Source organism: Muscardinus avellanarius (genome assembly GCF_963383645.1).
Source record: "Muscardinus avellanarius genome assembly, chromosome: 12".
In the NCBI taxonomy this organism is placed as follows: domain Eukaryota; kingdom Metazoa; phylum Chordata; class Mammalia; order Rodentia; family Gliridae; genus Muscardinus; species Muscardinus avellanarius.
The window spans coordinates 60,380,539-60,403,550 of record NC_137798.1 but is presented as its reverse complement, the minus strand read 5'-3'; the positions used below and the strand labels follow the sequence as shown (position 1 = coordinate 60,403,550).

The following is a 23,012-nucleotide window of genomic DNA, read 5'->3' as shown; positions in this document are numbered from 1 at the left end:
TTCTCATCAACCAAGTGTAGCTTGAAGGTACACTATGCCCCTGGATTCAAACCCTAGTACCACAAAACAAAAACAAATACTAGTGTGTTGATAATTCTTATTGTTGTGTGTGTGGTACTGAGGATTGAACTCAGGGGCATTCCACCTGAAAGCTATACCCCTAGCCCTATTTTTTATTTTTATTTTGAAACAAAAGTCTAATTAGGTTGAGAAAAGTCTCTACTTGCTGAGACTGTCGGACCTACAATTTTCTTGTCTCAGGCTCCCAAGTACTGGGATCACAGACATGTGCCACCACACCTGGCTTGTTCTGTCAATGACTTTATTTCTCTTGGGTAAATAACTATATATTGCCAGATCATGTACTATATTTATATTTAACTTAAGAAACTACCAAAATGTTCTCCAAAGCAATTATGCATGGAGAAAAGCATTCTCGTCAATAGTTTGAGTGTTCTGTTTTTCCAGATCCTCACAAATACTGTCTCTAAGCACAGATAGATCCAACCCAACAGCAGTACCTTTTTTTTTTTTTTTTTTTTTAAATGATACTGGGGATTGAATCCAAGAGCTTTCTACCTCCATGCTATACTCTCAGCTGTATTTTATTTTTCTTTTTAAATAGGTTCTCCCTAGGTTAATGAGAGTATTACTACTTGCTGAGGCTGTCCTCCAACCTGTGATCTTCCTGTCTTCAGCCTCCCAAGTACTGGGATCACAGATGTATGCCACCATGCCTGGCTGATTTCTAGGCTTTTAAAAACAATTTTAGGCCAGGCATGGTGGCGCCTGCCTGTATAATACTAGTACTTGGGAGCCTGAGACAGGAGGATGACAGGTTGGCAGCCAGCCTCAGCAATTTAGCTAGGTCCTCCACAACTTAGGTCCTTCCTGTTTCAAAATAAAAAAATAAAATAGTGCCAGGCATGGTGGCACATGCTTGTAATCTCAGTAGTTGAGAGGCAGAGACAGGAAGGTCACAGGTTTGAGGATAGCCTCAGCAACTTAGAGAGGCCCTCAGCAATTTAGTGAGACCCTGCTTCCAAATAAAAAATAAAATAAGGTTGGGTGTAACTCAGAGGTAGAATGCCCCTGGCTTCAATTCTCAGTATCACAATCAATTAAGTAATTAATTGATTGAATTAAATAAAATGTGTATGGGGTATAGCTCAGAAGTAGAATCCCTCTGAATCTACTTCCAGTATTAAATAAATAGATAGGACTGCTATGTAGAATAGAGGTAGAATGGCCCTGGGTTTAGTCCCCAGTATTACACCCACAAAGAAAAAGAAATATATCTCATAGCCTTCTTTGCATTTCTCTAATGAGTAGTGATGTTAACCAACTTTTTTTTTCCTCATGGTACTGGAGATGTAATCATCTTTTTGAAACAGGGTCTCACTGAGTTGCAAAGGGCCTTGCTAAGTAGCTGAGGCTTTTCGTTACTGCAGTCCTCCTGCCTCAGTGTCCCAAATGTTGAGATTACAAGTGTGCGCCATCATGCCCAGCAGTTAACCAACTTTTTTCCCAGGCCTTTTAACCATTCGCATATCCCTGTGTGTGTGTGTGTGTGTGTGTGTGTGTGTGTGTGTTTGTTTGCTTGCTTATTTGTTTGGGCAGTACTAGGTATTGAACCCAAGGCCTTCCACATGCTAGCCAAGCACTCCACTCCTGAGCTTTTCCCCCAGCTTTTTAATTTTGAGACAATCTTGCTAAGTTACCCAGGAATATAGCTCAGCGATAAAGGGCATAATTGCCATGCAAGAGGCCCTGAGTTTGATCTCCAGCACCAGAAAAAAGAAAAATAAGAAAATGAACAACTCAATTAAAAAATGGGCAAAAGACCTGAACAGATGCTTCACCAAAGAAGAAAAACAGATGGTGAATAAGCAAAAGATATACGTCTCAACATCATATGTCATTAAGGAATTGCAGATTCAAACAATGAGATCCTATTATATACCTATTAGAATGGCAGAAAATTTAAAACACTGACAATACCAAACGCTGGTGAGGAAGCAACAGGATGTGGAGCAACAGGAACTCTCCGTCGTTGCTGTGAGAATGCGAAGTAGCGCATCCATTTTGGGAGACAGTTTGGCAGTTTCTTGTAAAACTAAACATACTCTTACCATATGGTTTAGCAATTGTAGTCCTTGGCATTTACCCAAATGAGTTGAAAACTTATGTCCGTATGAAAATCTACATGGGAATGTTTATAACAGCATTATTCATAACCACAAAAAGTTGAAAGCAACCAAAATGTCCTTAAGTAGGGGAATGCATAAATAACTCTTTAAATTTTTTTAAATGTTGTGTTCATATCATGTAATTTTATTTATTCATTCATTCATTCATTTTTGTGATACTGGGGATGGAACCCAAAGGCATTCTATCTTAGCGTTACATCCCCCAGTCCAATTTTATTTGAAAACAAGGTCTCACTAGGTTGATGAGAGTCTCATTACTTGCTGAAGTTGTCCTCAAATCTGCAATCCCAAGTACTGGGATTACAGGCGTGCTCCACCACACCCAGCCCATATCATGTAATTTTAGAAATGAAAGGATTTAGAATATTTTTCCTACCATTTCAGTGATCAAGCATAATCTAGGTCATGTATGAATGTATCACTTTGAATCTCATTGTGTTGTATAATTAAAATGTGCCAATAAAAGCATAAAAAAATTTAGGACAGTTATCCATATATGACATCCTTTTTGAGATTTTGGAGATTTTTGTCATACCAAAAATAATAATGAGCAATTTTATATAGTATTTTATTTATAATTATTGTTTTGCGGTGGTCCTATAGATTGAGTCCAATGGGGCGCCATCTCTGAGCTATACCCCCAGCTTTTTTCCCCCAAATGTTTTATTTTGAAGCAGGGTCTCACTGAGTAGCTGAGGTTGTCCTCATACCTGTGAGCCTCCTGTCTCAGCCTCCCAAGTACTGAGATTATAGGTATGCACCACCACTCTTAATTTGAACACTAAATTAAGAATATCACTTTTGAGTGCACGTATACACCTGTAATCTGAGCTACTCAAGAGGCTGATGCGTGGTGGGGCATGCTTGTAATCCCAGCGATTGAGTCTAGGAGTATAGCCTGGAGGTAGAAAAGCCCCTGGGTTTCACCCTCAGTACCACACACACACAAAGCTGGGTGTGGTGGTTCACACTTGTAGTCCCAGCATTTGGAGTAAGATTGGAGGATCCTGGTTCACGGACAGCCTCAGCTACTAAGGCCCTTTGCAACTAACTCAGTGAAACCCTGTTTCAAAATAAAGAATAAAAAATAGGGCTGGGGGGTGTACTAGAATGCCTCTGGGTTCCATCCCTAGTACCTCTGGGTTAGAGGTGCAACTCAGAGGTAGAATGCCCCTGGGTTCAATCTCCAGTACCAAAAATTAAAAAATAAAAATGACAAGGGCTGGGGATGTAGCTCAGTGGCAGAGCACCCCAAGTTCAATCTCCAGTACTACAAAAAAATTTTCAGTGTATTTTTAATGGCTCAACAGTTCCCAGTCACCAGTTTCCATTTTTGTTTGAAGTTTCAATTCAGTAGTTTGTAACTTTAATATGGTTAACATGAATCTGATAAACTTGGGCTTTATTTATTAATAGATAGAAGATGTAAAACAGAAATTCAACAATCTGATGAAATTAGAGGATTCTGGGTGGCAAAACAATCATAACACAAACAAAAAAGTTATAAAGGTAAGTTTGGACTTGAAATAAAAAGTTACTATATAGACTCTTCTACTGTAATTGAATTTTGTGTATAAGTTTTTAGATTTTTCATTTTACAAAGTAAATTTCATGTATTACTTACAACTTCCTAATAGCCTTTGATGAAAGAGCCAGGAAATGATCAAAATGTAGGGTGTTTATTTCTGAGAACAAAGTATGTGCTATGGTTGAATTGGGGCTCCCAGGTGGCTTTAAGATACCAGGAGGTGGATACCTGAGTGGAGGTTTTATCTTTAACCTGTCCTTGTGTATTTGGTTGCAGTAGTAATAATAATATATGATGCTTTGTGTGTGCGCCAAATATCATTCCTATTTATTTATTTAGTGGTACTGGGTATGGAACTTTGGATTCCATACCCGGGAACTGAGTTCTGAAGGGCCTCATTAAGTAGCTGAGGCTGTCTGCGAACCGCAATCCTCCGGTCTCCACCTCCCGAATAGGTGCGCCACCACGCCCGGCTTCCAAGTACTTTATATGTATTAACTCATTTAATCCTTAAAACAATCCTATGACATGGGTGCTGTTGTTCCCATTTTATGAAAAAGGGATCTGAGCCCCAGGAATATTAGTCACTTGCCTGAAGTGGAGCTGGATTCAGGCCAGACTTTCTTTTTCTAAAATAACCTGATCCATAAGCAGTTGACTTTGTTTCATATGCTTTTTTTATATGATAGACTCATTTTTGTGGTAATTGGGATGGAGCCCTCCAGGGGCCTTCTGCCTTCAGACTACACCCACAGCCCTATTTTGTATTTATTTTTTATTTCATTTTTTGCGATACTGGGGATAGAACTCAGGGTCTTTCTACCTCCAAGCTATTTTTTATTTGGAAATAGAGTCTTACTAAGTTGCTGAGGCCTGCTTCGAACCTGCAATCCTCCTGTCTCAGCATCACAAGTACTAGGATTACAGGCATGCACCACTACACCTAGTGCATGTTTATTACTTAGTACCTAGTCCTAGAAATATTAATATTATCATTGATGAAGCTAATTGATGGCTGCATCATGAGAGGATCTTGTAATTCTGCTTATTGTCACCAGATGTCTCTCTCCTTCTACTTTAAGTTATAGGCTACTATTGCTTGTTTTGGGTTTTCTTGGGGTTTTGTTTGTTTGTTTGTTTTGCATTGCTGGGGAGAGAACATGAGGCCCTGTGGATACTAGGCAAGTGCTCTAGCAGGAGCTATACTTTCCAGCCCTTACAGACTACTGTTAAGATGATCAAACAAGTAAAATAAAACCAATTTTATTTGTATTTTGATACCACTCTTATTCATTCAGTTAGCCTTACTTTCCCCCTGTTTTCTTCAGTGTTTAGATGTGTTTATGTCTTACCTTTGTTTACAAACACACCAGCCAATTTGTGGTGCTTCCCTCTAATCCTTTATATTTGCCCTCTTTGTTCCCCTCTCTTTCCTCCCAATAATATTCAAGCATCCTGAAAATGTTACCTCTCTCTCTACTATTTTGTTTCCTGTTTCTGTCTCCAACTTATTGGTATTCAATTTCATCCCTCCTTACTCCTCTAGAACAGTTATTATAAACACTATTGATCTATAGGTTACTGAAGTTATTAATATTTAATTTATAAAATCTAACAACTCTAGTATAGTATTAAATAGTCTCCTCCCTCCTCTCTTTCTTGAAATTATATTCTGTTGATTTTCTTCTTACCCCTCTGCCCATTCTTCAGTCGTGTTTGCAAGTTTGTTTTTCTATTATCCCCGCCCGGCCCCCGCCAAACCCCCATGCCTTTCTATTTTCAGTGCTGGGAATTGAGCCCTGCCCTTGTTTGTGCTAGTCAGGATCTATACCACTACATCTCCAGCCTCTCCTGTGAAATACTAACCCAGTTTTCACTTCAGTGATTCTCACATTTGTATTTCAGACCATACTTACTGCACAACTTTTTTTACACACAAACGTGATAGATAAATGATGAGTGTATGACATATTTTATGTGTACTTTGTTTTTCTTTTCTTTTTTTTTTTTTCTTTTTCTTTTTTTTTTTTTGGTGGTACTGGGGTTCCTGGAAGCCCTCCTTCCTCCGGGCTACACTCCCAGACCTATTTTATATTTTTGAAACAGGGTCTCTTACGCCAGCACGGCTGGCTTCGAACCTGCGCGATCCTCCTGTCTCCGCCTCCCAAGCGCGGGGATTACAAGCGTGCGCCACCACGCCCGGCTTTTCTTTTCATTTTTAAAAATTAAAATTTAAGCCAGGTGTGGTGGCGCAGGCTTGTAATCCCAGCATTTGAGAGGCTGAAACCAGAGGATTGCAGTTCAAGGACAGCCACAGTTACTGCTTAGTGAGGCCTTTTGCAACTCAACAAGACCCGGTTTCCAAATAAAGAATAAAAAATCGGGCTAAGAGTGTAGCTCAAGAATGCCCCTGGGTTCCATCCCCAGTATCACAAAATAAAATAAAATAAAATTGAAAACTATTTTTTCATAAGATGGCTTTAATAAATATAATAATTTCTCTTTGCAGAAAAAACCTGTCGCCAGTACAGCAAGTAAACCAAAACAAGATGATGGTGGAAGGATGGCAGCTAGAAATCGCCTTGCTGCCATAAAAAATGCAATGAGAGAGAAAATGAAGCAGGAGGAACATACCAAGGCAACAGGTGCCGCGGTATCAAGAGAAGTTGACAAAATAGTATTTGATGCCGGGTTTTTCAGAGTGGAGAGTCCTGTCAGATCCTTCTCAGGTTAGTTTTCACCTTTTGGTTAAGTCACTGGCTCTTCAAAGATAAGAATAGTGGTGGAAGCTAGAGAAGTAAAGTGATTTTCTTCAGGTCAGTTAGAAGTTGAGTCAGAATCACATGCAGAGGAAATTGGGTAGCAAACCTTAACACTTCTTTAGTCGTACTTTAAAGTTTATGGAAGGCAGGCTTGTTTTCGTTTTTATTAGAGTTAAAAGTTTTACTCATGTCTTTTTGAAAAATAGTAAATGTACTAATTTTCTAATTTTAAAATATTGTATTAAGCCAGGCATGGTGGCATGTGTTCATAATCCCAGGCTAAGACAGGAGGATTGCAGGTTCATGGCCAGACTCAGCTACTTAGTAAGGCCCTCTGAAAGTTTAGTGAGATCCTGTTTCTAAATAAAAAGTAAAATAGGTCTGGGAGTGTAGTTCAGAGGTAGAAAGCCTCTGGGTTCAAGCCCTAGTACCACAAATAAAATAAAATCTTAAGGGCCGAGGATGTAGCTCAGTGGTAGAGCTCATATCTAGCATTTAAGAGGTCCTGAGTTCAATTCCTAGCACCAAGAACTAAACAAAAAATAAAATATACTAGTGAAATCGGGGGTTATTTTGTGTGTGTGGTGCTTAGGGTTGAACCCAGGGCCTCACACATGCAAGGCAAGTGTTCTACCACTGAACTATATCCCCAGCCCCTGAAATCAGGTTTTAATGCTTAAGGAGATCGTGAATTTCCAGCCACTTTTCAGTAGCAGTTTTTCATAGATTACTCATTAAATATATTTATCTCAGTTGAAATTATGTATAAGCCACAGGTATCCACTAGGAAGCCTGTGTCCAATTGGATATTGTGTGTGCGTGTATGTGTGTTACTAGGGATTGAACCCAGCATTTTACCTTTAAACTACACCCCTAGCTCAATTTTATTTCTTATTTGGAAACAGAGTCTCACTAGGTTGATGAGAGTCTCACTACTTGCCAAGACTCTCCTTGAACCTGTGATCCTCCTATAAGCCACCCAATACTAGGATTTTTTTTTTTTCATTTTTTTTTCAGTACTAGGGATGGAACCCAGGGGCACTGTACATCCGACCTACATCCCCAGCTCTATTTTTTAGTCTTTTTATTTTTGGAACAGGATCTCACTGAGTTGCAAAGGGCCTTGCTAAGTAGCTGAGGCTGTGAACTGCCATCCTCCAGTCTCAGCCTCCTGAATGCTAGGATTACAAGCACGCACCACCACACCCAGCTCGCTAGAATGTTTTCTAAAAGTAAACCCCTACTTCTCTCTAATACATGCTATCAGATATTTTTATTAAAATATAAATAAAGCACAAATATATTAAGCCTCCTGTTTTAGGTACAAAGGCTGGCGTGACTTTGATTTGTTTTCTTTAAGCAGTTGTGCTCTGGATACCCAGGCATCTCCTCCACTGTTAATAGCATGGCCCCTGGCTACTTTTCAAGGATCCTAGTGGCTTCTCTCTCTTTTCTTCTTTATACCTGGTTCAGGTCTTACGATCTTTTAAAACTGACTTTCAGTTACAAAGTACAGTTTATGTGAGTCTTGTTAACATATAGTCCTTATAGAAGCTCCTCTCCTCCCATTTGCCAACCCCTAGAGACAATCCTTTCCATTCTTATTGGAATCTTTTGTTGTTTAACACCATCTCTCTAAATAAGGCCTTTTTTCTCTCTTTCTCTTTCTCATGGGGATGGAACCCAGGGGCATTGTGCCATGGAGCTACACGCCCAGCCCTGTTTATTTTAGTCTCTTTATTTCTTGAAACAGGATCTCACTGAGTTGTGAAGGGCCTTTTTTTTTTTTTTTTTTTTTTTTTTTTGGTGGTACTGGGGTTCATGGAAGCCCTTCTACCTCAAGGCTACACTCCCAGACCTATTTTAAATATTTTTATTTGGAAACAGGGTCTCTTAAGCCAGCACGGCTGGCTTTGAACCTGCGCGATCCTCCTGTCTCCGCCTCCCAAGCGCGGGGATTACAAGCGTGCGCCACCATACCGGGTGCAAAGGGCCTTATTAAGTAGCTGAGGCTGTCTGCAAACTGGAACTGTGATCCTCCAGTCTCCGCCTCCCGAATGCTGGGAGTACTGGGATTACAAGCGTGTGCCACCACGCCTGGCTAAGGCTTTGTTGTTTAAAACATATTTTTCTTCTGGTAGATTTGTTATCTTTCCTTCCTGTACTTATTATTTTCTTTATCTAAGAGGATTTCTTCAACTTAGAAAAGGCTTTATTTGTTATTTTATTCTTTGAGACAGAGTCTCACTAAGCTGCCTTGAACTGTCTTCCTCCTGCCTCAGCCTCCTGGGGTTACTGGGTTTACAGGCATGTACCACCAGCCTGACTCGGTTTCCTAACTGTGACACTAGCTATCAAGTTTTTCATTTCAGAGAGCTCTTTCCTATTCCCCAAACGCCCTGTTTTCTAACCTTCTGCATAGTGTTTCATATTTGCACCTTCTCACCATTGTGTGGATAGTGATAATGGTTTTATGCTTTCCCCGCATTGTAGTCAGTATTTGTTTCAAGATGGTTTCATCTGTTTTGTTTTCTGTCCCTCGGATTAGATGTTTTTCCCAGGAATCTGATCCTTTACTACTTGCTCATAGTCAGGAATGGGTACTGACAAGAGCCTCTGAGCGCATGGGTAGAGGCTTACCGAGAGAGAGCTGGGCCGTTATGCCAGGAACCTACACATCGCTGCATTTGAATCTTTTCTCATAGGCTATTTGGATTCCCCAGAGAGAATTATTCTCCTCTGCTGCCTGGTGGGTAAAATTTTGGCTGCCAGCCATTCAGGAACTATTAGGGGAAGATAAGCCGAGTGTCTCAGCAGTTGATTTGTAAATATGTACCTGTGCCTTTATTTTTCATATATTACCTCATCTTTCAGCTTTATCTATATTCCCCCAAACCAGAAACCCTCTGTTTCTTCTTTGAGGAAATAACCTGGTGGTTTTTGGGTTTTGTGGGGAGGGATGTTGCTTTGCTATGCAGAGTGATCAAAGGACCTCTCCTCTAATTAGTCCTCTACTGACTGTGAACTCCTCGTCCTGTTCTGAACTCCATTTTATCTCCACTTTGAAAGATACAGTGGGGACACCAGTTCTTTTGAAAGATTCTGTGGCAGAAATAGGATTGACTCTCTTCTCTTCTGATTGGTGGTTTAATATTCATTTGTTTGGATTTGCTAGATAATATCCCACATGTCAATTTACACTCCAGCTTTCAGAATGGTCTCATTATTGTCTCTTCTTCAGAATCATTTTTCCTTGTAGAGTTCTGCCTTTTCTGATTATTTTAGTTAATGTCACAGTAGGATGTCAGGTGGAATCACAGACTAATGTGAGGGTCTAATATCATCTTTAACAGAAAATCCCAGGAGTCTAACAAACATTACTTGACAGGAGGAAGAAACTAGTTAGTAGGTAGTAAGACTCATTAACCTAGTGAGACTCTATTTCAAAATAAAAATAAAACAGGGCTGAGCTATACCTCAGGTAGAATGCAACTGGGTTCAATCCCCAGTGTCACAATATAGATAGATAGATAGATAGATAGATAGATAGATAGATAGATAAAAACCAATAAGTAGGCTTTGTACTTTCTTCCTGGTTATAAAGAAAAATTAATAAAACTTTTTGGTGTTTTGATGATTTTGTGTGTGTGTGATATCTTTCATCTTCTAGTACTTTCTTCTGACTGTCCTTCTCAAAGACGTGGAACTCCTAAATCTGTGAGCAAAGCTGTGCGTGAGAGCACAGCTGATACAGACCCTCTAGGACAAACAACGTCATCAGAGAATCCTGATCCTCAGAGGACCAAAAGTGAACATGTTGATGAGATTTTGTTTTCAAATACTCCCGAAAGCAGGTATTTATCATGTTATTAAGAGTTTAACAAATGCTGGTATGAAATATTTAGATTCTCAAGCAGGTAATATATTTCCAGCATATATTTTAAATTAATTTTATTTATTTATTTATTTATTTATTTATTTATTGCTGATGGGATTGGGAATTGAGCCCAGGGTGTTCTATCTCTGAGCAACACCCCTAGCCCTTTTATTTATTTATTTATTTTTAATTTTTAATTTGGAAACAGGGTCTTGCTAGGTTGATGATAGTCTCACTACTTTCTGAGGCTGTCCTTGAACCTGTGATCCTCCTGTCTCAACCTCCGAAGTACTGGGATTACAGGCATGTACCACCACACCCAGCTTTAAGCTTTACGATGACCTTATAACATAGGTAAATCTTCCTTTTCATAAATAAGGAGCCAGGCATGTGGTATGTACCTGTAATCCCAATATTTTTGAACCATTTAGCAAGACTGTTTACAAATAAGACCTAAAAAGGGCTGAGGTATAGCTCAGAGATGGAATGCCCTTGGATTCAACTCCTAGTACCCAAAAAAAAAAGAGGAAATGGAGTCTTAATATTTCAGATTAGAGCTGGCGTATAGCACATGCCTGTAGTCCCATCCTCTCAGGAGGCTGAAACAGGAGGATCACTTGTGACCCAGACCTATCTGGGTAACATAGTAAGAACTCATTTCAAAAAAACAAAACAAGCCAGGCGTGGTGGTGCACATTTGTAATCTCAGTACTTTGGAGGCTGAGACAGGAGGATCACAGGTTCACAGCCAGCCTCAGCTACTTAGTGAGGCCCTCTGCAACTTAATGAGACCCTGTTTCAAAATTAAGAATAAAAAATAGGGCTGGGGGTGTAGCTTGGAGGTAGAATGCCCCTCAGCTCAATCCCCAGTATTGCAAAAAAAAAAAAAAAAATTCAGGTTGCTAATTGGTCATGTTTAGATGGGCAAAGTACATTCTGTGCAGCACTACAAAGAAAAGATGCAATAAGGTATCCTTTGGTGTTCAGTAGATCTGAGCTAAAACACAGCTCTGTGACTTACTAGCTGTGAAACTTTGGTTCAGCTTAACCTTCAGCTTCCTCCTCATCTACAAAACAACAGTGCTGGTGATTCTCCCTCCAGGGTCATTAAGAGGTGAACACTTTTGCCGGGCATGATGCCACACGCTTGTAATCCTAGCATTTGGGATGCTGAGACAGGAGGATCGCGGGTTCGCAGACAGCTTCAGCTACTTAGGCCCTTGGCAACTCAGTGAGACCCTCTTTCAAAATAAAGCATAAAAGATAGGGCTGGGAGTAGAGCTCAGATGTAGAATGCCCCTGGGTTCCATCCCCAGTACTGCAAAAAGAAAAAAGAAGGAAAAAAAAGAGGTAGACACTTTTATAGTAGCCTTTAGAAAAGGTACCTCAAATTGCCATCTTGACAGATGGCAGAGCATAGAGAAAGGGGAGTTGGTGTGTCCTGAACAACGATTTGGGGATAGAGATGGTTCTAGGTTCTTAATTGTATCATCTCATTTAATCACTGCAAAAGCCCTACAAGGTAGTAGATCCCCATTTTTCAGTTGAGAAAACTTGAAAAGTTCAGCTTATGACCGGTGAAGCTGGATACTGTCTGCTTTTTTTCTACTTCGTAGCACTGCCTCTACACAAATGCATCAAAAGTCCTCGTTAATGGAACATGAGTGCACAGTGATGATAGGAAAGAGGTATTTTAAGTTGGAAATAAAATTATAATCTAGTACCAAGAAAAGACTCTTGGGTTTATCACTAATCTGGAAATGGGACAGAATCGAAAATTCAGTTATTGTAGCAAATTGCACTAAAGAAATGAGGAAAGTAGGAAAGGCATCTATGAATTAAAGTAGGCAAAGCAAATGACAGTTTTTATTTTGAAATGCTTAAATATTTCATGGAATGAGTTTTTTCAGGTTTTAATATATGCCAAAAGTCTTTTTAGGTTTTATGAGGATAAAAATCTTTCAGGTATTATAGAAATCTGTAGGTTATAAAAGATCAGTTTATTATCATTTTTTACTTTTATATATCCTGTAGTTTATTATCTTGTACTAGGAATAGCTATACTTTTGAGTCATACTACAAGTATTTCTTAAAAATTTACTTAATTGCTAAAAAACAGTCCTGAAAAGGGCATCTTAGAATAAACAACTCTGTACAATAAAGGCAAAGTGAAGCAAGATACTAGAAAAAGAATAAATTAAAAAAAAATTCAGAGATTGAGATAAATATTTTCCTATGGGTTGGCAGGTGGGTACTGGGAATTGAACCCAGGGGTTTTCTACCTCTGAGCTGCACCCTCAGCCCTATTTAATTTTATTTCAAAACAGGGTCTCACTAAATTTATGGTGGGTATACACTAGCATTGAACCTGTGGTACTACTATGAGACAGATATTTCTAATAAAATATGAATTAAGAATTTCATAATAAAAATATGTTGTTCCTAGCATTTGGGAGGCGGAGACAGTTGGATCGCGCAGGTCGAAGCCAGGAACGCTGGCTTAAGAGACCCTGTTTCAAAAAAAAAAAAAAAAAAGTATAAAATAGGTTTGTGAGTGTAGCCCAGAGGTAGAAGGGTTTCCAGGAACCCCAGTACCACAAAAAAAAAGTGGGGGGGGGGCTGGGACTATATGGCTCGAAGGTAGAGTGCCCCTAGGTTCAGTAACAGGTACTCCCAAAAAAGATAGTAATATGCTTAGTTATCTGAGTATAATGCTGCTCTTTTGTTTTTGGCTCTTTTCTTTTTCAGGAAGAGCATAGTAGAAGATGCTCAGTGTCCTGGATTGCAGGGTTTAATTGAAATAAACCATGTGAGTCCCATTTCAGAATGGTAGATAGCCCAGTACATCATTTGCTATGCCATTATATGTAATGCCTCCATAAACAACACCCAGAATTTCCATTGGACATCTAAATCAGTCATTTATTCAGAGTGCTTGTTTCAGTGGCCTTTAGATTGTTTGAAACCATGCCTTTTTGTTCTTCAATCTATATCAAGATGAATACAGAGCCCACAAAGTAGAGAAGCAGAAAAAGTAGAAAGGTAGAGAAATCAAACTTGGGCCACTTTTTTTCTTTTTTTTCTTTTCTTTCTTTTTCTTCCTTTTTGGTACCAGGGATTGAACCCAGGAGCATTCTACATCTGAGCTACAACCTCACCCTATTTTTTATTCTTTATTTTGAAACGGGGCCTCCCTAAGTTGTGGGGAGCCTCACTAAGTTACTGAGGCAGGCCGCAAACCTGCAATCTTCCTGTCTCAGCCTCCCAAGTACTGGTATAACAAGTGTGTGCCACCACACCCAGCTATGGCCATTATTTTTGTAAACCGCTTCACTGTAACATAGCAATGCTTATTTGCTTATGGTTTATATCTAGCTGTTTTTGCAAAGCATTGGTGGAGTTAATAATGAGATTCTGGCCCACCAAACCTTCTACATTTACTGTCTAGTCCTTCACACAGAATTTTTGCTATTCCCTGGAGTGTAGGTACTTGTAGAGAATCTTGCCTTTGTTCCTATTTCTTCTATAATGTTATTTGAACAGATTGTCATGAAGCAAGACAGTAAGATTTAGTGTTCTATAGCTTGTGTTCAGAATGTCACTTTTCTGTTTTTCTTACTTGATAGCAGCAAGACTTCTATTGTAATATAATGACCACTTTTAATTCCAGGATGTAAATAAGATAAACTGTGAGATGGATTGCTTACCTGGTGAAAGAATTAGTTTACCTCTTCTCACTGGTGGAGTAGCAGAAGATATTACTACTAACAAAAAAGAAATTTCAGAGGTTGTAGAAACAACGGAAACAAATTCTTCAATTACCTCACAAGGTGTTTTGATGAGTAGCCCTGAAAAAAATATGCCATCACAACATAATGCCTTGCAAGAAGAAGCTAAAACTTCTCAATCAGGTAAAATCACTTAAAACACAATAAGACCTTGTTGAAAAATGAACTTGGGAAGCTGGGCGTGGTGGCCTACACTTGGAGTCCCAGTACTTGGGAGGCTGAGACAGGAGAATCACAGGATCTTGGCCAGCCTCATCTACTTAGTGAGGTCCTCTGCAATTTAGTGAGACCTTATTTCAAAATTAAAAGTAGGGCTAGGGATGTATCTCGGAAGTAGAATGCCCCTGGGTTCGATCCCCAGTACCACCAAAAAAAAGAAAAGGAAGAAAAAAAATGATCTTGGATTAAGGTATAAATTATCGTAAATCTGAGTACCAGTTTCTAAAGATGAGAGTTGAGGAATTGGATGCTCACCATAAATATCTCATGAAAATTACGTGAAGCTTGGTGTGGTGGTGCACGCCTGTAATCCCAGTACTTGGGAGACTGAGAGAGAAGAGGCACAGGTGGAAGACTAGTCTCAGCAACTTAGCAAGACCTGTTTTAAAAGAAAATTAAAAAGACCTGGGGGTGTAGCTCAGAGTGCCCTGGGCTCAATCCTCAGTGTCAAGAAAATAAATAAATAAAGGCTGGGGATATCACTCAGTGGTAGAACACTCCTGGGTTTAATCCCAAATACTACAAAAATAAAATATGCTGTAGCACACTTCTCTTGATCCCAAACCTGAAAAATAGCCTATTTTTCCTCCTTCCTGATAATTCCTACCTACTTTGTGACTGTTCTATAAGAGGAAAAAGAACTTATGTTTTTGTTATAATATGATGTGTTCTAGTTATATTTGTTATTTTCATCTGCTACTCTGTGGTGTTGGCCTGAGGCCTAATGTGAAATAAAATGGTAAAACTATGGCCAGACATTTAATGTCCACCAACTGCACTTGATCGGCATCTTTTGGGTGCCTTTACTATTACAAGCATGAGATTTCTTTGTAAAAGACGTGTGGACGTGTGTGTGTGTGTGTGTGTGTGTGTGTGTGTGTGTGTTGCTGTGAATTGAACCCAGGGGCATCGTACCTTTGAACCACACCCCAGTCCTATTTTATTTCTTTATTATGAAACAGCCTTGCTTGGCAGGGTGGTGCATGCTTATAATTCCTGTACTTGGAAAGCTGAGAAGAATCACCAGTTCACACCTCCCAGCCTCGGCTATATAGTGAGGCCCTCTGCAACTTAGACCCTGTTTCAAAATAAAGAATAAAAAATTGGAATGGGGATGTAGCTTAAAGGTAGAATGCCCCTGGGTTGAATCCCCAGTTCTAGGGGGAGAAAAAAAATTCTTGCTAACTTATTGGGGCTGGCCTTAAACCTGTGATACTCCTTTCTCAGCCTCCTAAATTACAGGGATTATAGGCATGCACCATCGTGCCTGTCTAGAAGATACTTTATACTGAAATTAAGGAAAACAGTATTATCAAAATAGGGGTGTGTGAGCCAGGCATGGTGGTGCACGCTTGTAATTCCAGCATTTAGAAGGCTGAGACCAGAGGATCTAGGTTTGTGGACAGTCTCAGCTACTTAGGCCCTTTGTAACTCAGTAAGACCCTGTTTCAAAATAAAGAGTAAATAATAGGGCTGGGGTTGTAACTCAGAGGTAGAATGCCCTGGGTTCAATCTCCAGTACCAAAAGAAAAAATTAAATAGGGGTGTGTGTGTGTGTGTGTGTGTGTGTGTAGCATAAAACAGCCTCTATTTTTGTTTTGGTATTTGATATGTAGAACTTAAGTTAAAAATTGTTTTCTCTTGTTTTTCAGTACTATTTGATAATAAAAGCCTCACTACCGAATGCTACCTTCTTGATTCAGTAAGTTTTCCCACTTAATTTGACAAATTTTTTTTATTCAATTTGTTTTTTAAAATAAAATAAATACTACTTTTTGTATGTGAGGTTTAAATTTATGTTTTATTTTTTTTTTGTTTTTGTTTTTTGTTTTTGCGGGTGTGGGGATGGAACCCAGGGGCATTTGACCTCCAAGATACACCCCCTGCCCTATTATTTTTTTTATTCTTTATTTTGAAACAGGGTCTCACTAAGTTGCAGAGGGCCTCACTAAGTAGCTGAGACTGGCCACAAACCTGTGATCCTCCTGTTTTAGCCTCCCAAGTACTGGGATTACAAGCATGGGCCACCATGTCCAGCTGTTCATATTCTTTTAGATTGCCATGTTTATGTCCTGATATTTTGTTTGGAAATTGCTCAGACTTTTAATGAATTCTTGCCTCTAAATCTAGTTCAAATCTTAGCTCTTCTTTGTGGCCTCCTTCTAAAACTCTCCTCTTTCCTTTTTTAATTTATATTTAGACAAGTGTATAGGCACATAAAACATATATTTAATCTCTTATTAAAAGAGTATAGCCGGGCGTGGTGGCGCACGCTTGTAATCCCCGTGCTTGGGAGGGAGAGACAGGAGGATCATGCAGGTTCGAAGCCAGCCGCGCACTGGCTTAGGAGACCCTGTTTCCAAATAAAAATGTAAAAATAGGTCTGGGAGTGTAGCCCGGAGGTAGAAGGGCTTCCAGGAACCCCAGTGCCACCAAAAACAAACAAACAAACAAAGAGTATAGCTGAGCGTGGTTGCACACGCTTGTAATCCCAGCATCTAGGAGGCAGAGACAGGAGGATCTCAGTTCGAGGACAACCTCAGTTACTTAGTGAGGCCCTTTGCAACTCAGTGAGACCCTGTTTTAAAATAAAGAATAAGAGCTGGGCGTGGTGGTATACACTTGTAATCCCAGCATTCAGGAGGCTGAGACCAGAGGATTGCAGTTCACGGACAGCCTCAGCTAGTTAGTGAGGCCCTCCATAACTTAGTGAGACCCTGTTTCAAAATAAAGAATAAAAAAAATAATAGGGCAGGGGGTGTATCTTGGAGGTCAAATGCCCCTGGGTTCCATCCCCACACCCGCAAAAACAAAAAACAAACAAAAATAAAACAGGGCTGGGGATATGGCTCAGCGGTTACAATGTCTCTGGGTTCAATCCCCAGTGCCCCCCCCCAAAATTATTTGAAGCTAGGTGTTGCTGGAAAGTAGCATAATCGTTACATTATTAATAATTTTATTGTTGCGATGGAAACTTGTTTATGTTATTAATTAACCTCTTAGTGTCACATTGAAGATTTACCTGGTGAAACTCTTGATGGTTCTTGATGTCTGTCATTTTCTCTCTAGCCGGGCCTGTGCTACAGTAATCAGATGGCGGGGAGACATCAGGAGCATGCCAGGCGTATTTCCTTCGGTGGTAATCTGATTGCCTTTTCACCTCTGAGGCCCCTCAGCAGAGAACAGTCAGAAGAACTTTGAATTTAAAAATAAATACGTACATACTCTTTGTATTATCAGTGCTGTGATATATTCTTAGACTGTTAGAAATTTGTATGTTTGCTTTTATTCAGTCACTTACATAGTATCATCTAATGTTTTAATATTCAGTGTTTATCCAAGTGTATTAGATGTACTATTTCTCAAGGGAAGTGGGGATATTTTGTATATTAACCACATAGAATAAAAAGTATGTTTTGTCTCTTGTTTGTTTATTTATTTATTTATTTTTTGGTGGTACTGGGGTGGAACCCAGAGGCTTTTTAACGTCCGGGCTATACTCCCAGACCTTTTTTTTTTTTTTGAAACAGGGTCTCACTAAGTTGCTGAGAGCCTCACTAGGCAGCTAAGACTGGCTTCGAACTCAGCGATCCTCCTGTCTCGGCCTCCCAAGCGCGGGGATTACAAGCGTGCGCCACCACGCCCAGCTTGTCTCTTATTTAAAATGCATAGGTTTAAAGCTAAGTATACTTATTTACAGCTTATGAACAGTTTCAGTTTAATTTAAATATTAAACTTTTGCCAAAATATTTGTATCATTTTATACTTTATTAGTTTGAGCTCATAATATATGGCTGACAAACAGTTTTGAGAGCCGGATGTGGTGGCGCACCCTTGTAATCCCAGCATTCAGGAGACAGAGACTGGAGGATCACGGTTCACAGACGGCCTCAGCTACTTAGGCCCATTACAACTCAGTGAAACCCTCTTTCAAAAATAAAATAATGACTAAAAAAAGAGGGCTGCGGGTGTAGCTCAAAGATAGAATGCCCCTGGGTTCCATCCCCAGGTCCACAAAAAAGAAAAAAAACCAAAACAGCTTTGAGTCTTGCATTTTCCAGGGTGTGCTGAGCTTCTTTAGATGAGTTTTCTGGACTATGAAGTGAGTTTCTATGCTGCAATTTCAAATTATTACAACTGCCTATGAAACCCTTACCTTTCTTTTCATTTCCCCTTGATAAGGCAAACAGACATTGAAAGAAATCATATCAATCACATAATGTGTTTGAAATATTTCTCTTTTATAAACTCTTAAGTATAGGGTTGCAAAATCCAGAGCCATAGGATAACAGTGGCAAGAAGACTCAGTAGCTAAAGCTTGTAACCAGGTCTGTGTTTTATTTCTGTCTGAAAATGAGTTGAGAATTGGAGCCACTTTCAGAACAAGTAGGAACTTTAACCTTTCAAGATTAGGGATTTCTTTTTTTTTTTTTTTTTTTTTTTTTTGCAGAACTAGGGATGGAACCCAGGGGCATTCTACCGCCAAGCTATATCCCCAGGTCTATTTTTTTTTTTAATTCTTTATTGTGATACAGGGTCTCACTGAGTTGCAAAGGGCCTCACTAAGTAGCTGAGGCTGTCCACAAACCCAGATCTTCCTATCTTATCCTCTTAAATGCTGGGATTACAAGCATACGCCACCACATCTGACCTTTTTTTCTTTTTTTTTTTTCTTTTTTTTTTTTTTTTTTTTGCAGGTCTGGGGATGGAACCCAGGGGCATTTGACCTCCAAGCTACACCCCCTGCCCTATTTTTTATTCTTTATGTTTGAAACAGGGTCTCACTAAAGTTGCAGAGGGCCTAAGTAGCTGAGGATGTCCGCGAACTGCGATCCTCCAGTCTCAGCCTCCTGACTGCTGGGATTATAAGCGTGCGCCACCATGCCCAGCTCCCATTTTTATTTTTTGAAACAGGGTTTTGCTAAATTGCTGAGACTGACCTCAAGCCTGTGATCCTACTTTCTTTTTTCTTTATCTTTTTATTTATTTATTTATTTTAAACCCAGGGCATTCTACCTCCCAGCCCTATTTTTTACTCTTTATTCTGAAACGGGGTCTCACTGTGTTGTGGAGGGCCTCACTAAGTAGCCGAGGCTGGCTGCAAACCTGTGATCCCCTTGTCTCAGCCTCTCAAGTACTGGGGTTACAAGTGTGCACCACCACGCCTTGGCTGTGATCCTCCTTTCTTAGCCTCCCAAGTACTGGCAATGTAGGCATGTGCCACCATGTTTGGCTCACACCGTGTGTGTGTGTGTGTGTGTGTGTGTGTGTGTGTGTGTGTGTGTACTTCAGATGGAACCCAGGAGCATTCTACCTCCAAGTAACACCCCCAGCCCTATTTTATTCTTTATTTTGAAACAGAATTTCACTAAGTTGCTGAGGCTGGGCACAAACCTGTGATCCTCCCATCTCAGCCTTTCAAGTACTGGGATTACAGGCATGCACCACCCTACCTGGCAAAAGCTAACATTTGTGTATGTGTGTGTTTTCTGTCTGGCTTATTTGAATTATTCAAACAAGTAATAGACACAAATTGGCCTAACAATAGGGAAATTTACTATTTCATGAGTCAACAGGGTGGTTCCAGGCGTTTTACAATCGACAGCCCAATGATGGTACCAAGGTTCAGCACTCCATTCCTAGCTGCTCCCTTGTCCTTGGTGTTGGCCTCTCTAAAGCTGAGTCCTGTGGGGGTCATAAGATGGCTACTGGTGACACCCAGAGGTCAGTCCTTCCCTTTGGCCTGGTTAGGCCAACTGATACACATCCTACCTGCAGATCAGTGAGTCAGCAGGGGATTAGCTTACACAAATCAGGACTTCCTATTGAATCTGGGGTTACACTTGAATGAGATCCAGGCTGGTATATTGTGTATTGGGCTGGCAACCATCCATGTCCCCTCCAACCAGAGAGTGTTCTTGGGCTATAGAGCTCTAGAGGTGTTGGGAAAACCTTTAGAAACAAACTGAGTAGAACAAGAGTCTTTCCAAAATAAAAAGGGAAATTTCCATTTATTCATCACCACCTATTTGGCACTCCTTTTGCAAACAGCATATAAATGAAGAAATATGCCCATTTTATAGACAAAGGAACTAAGGCTATTGTGTAAACCAAGTTGTGTTTTGGGTTTTTACCTCCAAAGCTATATGCTTTTCCATTTAATCATCTGAGTGGAACAGTAAAGACAAAGTTAGTGTAAAGAGTTTGCTTTTTTTTTTTTTTTTTTTTTTTTTTTGGTGGTACTGGGGTTCCCGGAAGCCCTTCTACCTCCAGGATACACTCCCGCAGGCTACACTCCCAGACCTATTTTTTAACATTTTATGTGGAAACAGGGTCTCTTAAGCCAGCGAGGCTGGCTCCGAACCAGCACGATCCTCCTGTCTCCGCCTCCCAAGCGCGGGGATTACAAGCGTGCGCCACCACGCCCGGCATGCATAATTTTTTGAATATGCTGTGATGTGTTGTCCAGATCTCTTTAGGGACCCAAAGAGGACAGACAGCCCTCAGCTTGCCCTTTATAGATCCTGCCTCGGCTGAAGGGAGACATTTACCAAAGTCACACCATGTCCCAGACGACTTACTGGTTGGTTGAGGTGGAGATGTGAAGGCCGAGGCCTCTCCCACTCAGAAGGGTGGTCCCAACATCAGAATGCCCGGAGCGGCTTCCGCTTGCTATTGAATTTCTCCCTCTGCCCAGTCATGTTCTTGTCCCCAGAGTTGATTTGTTTTGTTTTTCTGTGGTATTGGGGATTGGGCCCAGGTGCATTCCACCTCCAAGCTATATCCCCTGCTGTGTGTGTGTGTGTGTGTGTGTGTGTGTGTGTGTGTGTGTGTGTTACTAGGGATGGGATCCAGGGGCAGTCTACCTCCGACCTACACCCCCAGCCCTACATTTTATTCTTTATTTAGAAACAGGGTCTCACTGAGTTGCAAAAGACCTCACTAAGTAGCTGAGGCTGGCTGGGAACCGTGATCCTCCTGTTTCAGCCTCCCGAATACTGGTGTTACAAGCATGCGACACCACGCCCAGCTCCCAGCACTTTTTATTTTCTATTTTGAAACTGTGAGTCTCGCTGTATTTGAGGCTGGGCCTTGAACCAGCAATCCTCTTGTCTCAGCCTCCCAAGTGCTAGGGTGCTAGGATTATAGGCATGCACCACCACACTCAGTTACCCATCAGTCTCGAGGCAGGTGCATTCCCCCGGAAACCTTGCATTCTATTCTGCTTCCTGGGAAAACCAACTTGTCACCATGAACAGTGTGAAGTGTTTAGGAAGATGGTATCAGAGAAACAGTAATAAACAAAGGTCCTCTGAGCTGAAGTGGCATGACCTCAGCCTAGCTCTGAAATCATCTTACTCGTTAGGCTTCCTGGTGATGAAGTGTAGAAAAGCCTTATTATAAGAATACTAACAGCTGGGCGTGGTGTGCACACTTGTAATCCCAGTACTTGGGAGACTGAGACAGGAGGATCGCAGGTATAAGACCAGCCTCAGCTACTTAGTGAGGCCCTCGGCAACTTAATGAGACCCTGTTTCAAAATAAAAAATAAAAAATAGGGCTGGGGTATAGTTCAAAATGCCCCAGGGTTCAATCCCCGGTATTGCAAAAAAGAAAAATTTTTTGACAATGAGAACAATTAAATTGGGGGGGGGGGCTGGGGATGGAACCCAGAGGCATTTGACCTCCGAGCTAGACCCCCTGCCCAATTTTTTATTCTTTATTTTGAAACAGGGTCTCACTGAGTTGCGGAGGGCCTCACTAAGTAGCTGAGGCTCGCCGCAAACCGCAATCCTCTGGTCTCAGCCTCCCGAATGCTGGGATTACGCCCGGCTAGGGAACAATTAAATTTTAAAAGCTTTCTAATTAAGATACTATTTTTTCTATAAATCTGGAAATTTCAAAAAACAGACAGGTTGTCTCATGTTGGTATCAAGTACTAATTTGAAAGCATTAAGATATAGAGAGATTAAAAGGATTAAATAGCCAAGAAAATAAAATCAAATGCTACATAACATTTTGGTCAGTGATGAGCTACAAATGTGGTGAATTATGATGGAGACGAAGAATTCCAGCCAGCTAGTGACAAGGCCTTTGCAGTGCAGCACAGTACAGGTTTGTGGTGATGCTGGTGTGAAGGAACCTGCACTGCCGGGTATAAAACAGTACACACGATAATAAGCAACTATGTAACTGGTCTATGTATTTACAATGTCCTTTGTTCTTTGGATGATATTTCTTCCACTTATTTTTTTCATTTATGTTTTTTGTGGGTCTGGGGATGGACCCCAGGGGCATTCAACCTCGGAGCTACACCCCTGCCTATATTTTATTCTTTATTTTGAAGTCACGGAGGGCCTAAGTAGCTGAGGCTGTCTGCAAACTGCAGTCCTCTGGGTCTCGGCCTCCCAAATGCCAAATGCTGGGATTACAAGCGTGCAGCACCACGCCCGGCTTCCTTCCGTTTATTTAAAAAAAAAAAAAAAAATCCAGCTGGTTGTGGTGGCTCCAGGTTGTAATATCCCAGCATTTGGGAGGCTGAGGAGAATCGTGGTTTGTGGACAGCCTCAGTTACTTAGTGAGGCCCTTTGCGATCAGTGAGACCCTGTTTCAAAATAAGGAATACAA

At 40.6% G+C, this 23,012-nt stretch overlaps 1 protein-coding gene across 1 annotated transcript in view; it reads left to right on the top strand.

Annotated features, from left to right (window-relative positions):
• DLGAP5 (DLG associated protein 5) overlaps positions 1-17,585 on the top strand; it is a gene marked incomplete at both ends in the record, with an annotated part of 43,198 nt that extends 25,613 nt beyond the window's left edge. The window contains 7 exons of the mRNA XM_080707153.1: positions 3,627-3,719; positions 6,248-6,467; positions 10,171-10,354; positions 13,126-13,186; positions 14,048-14,288; positions 16,037-16,086; positions 17,454-17,585. Coding sequence (XP_080563279.1) covers positions 3,627-3,719; positions 6,248-6,467; positions 10,171-10,354; positions 13,126-13,186; positions 14,048-14,288; positions 16,037-16,086; positions 17,454-17,585 — 981 coding nt within the window. The remainder of the gene's footprint in view (positions 1-3,626; positions 3,720-6,247; positions 6,468-10,170; positions 10,355-13,125; positions 13,187-14,047; positions 14,289-16,036; positions 16,087-17,453) is intronic.
• Positions 17,586-23,012: the final 5,427 nt, after the last annotated feature.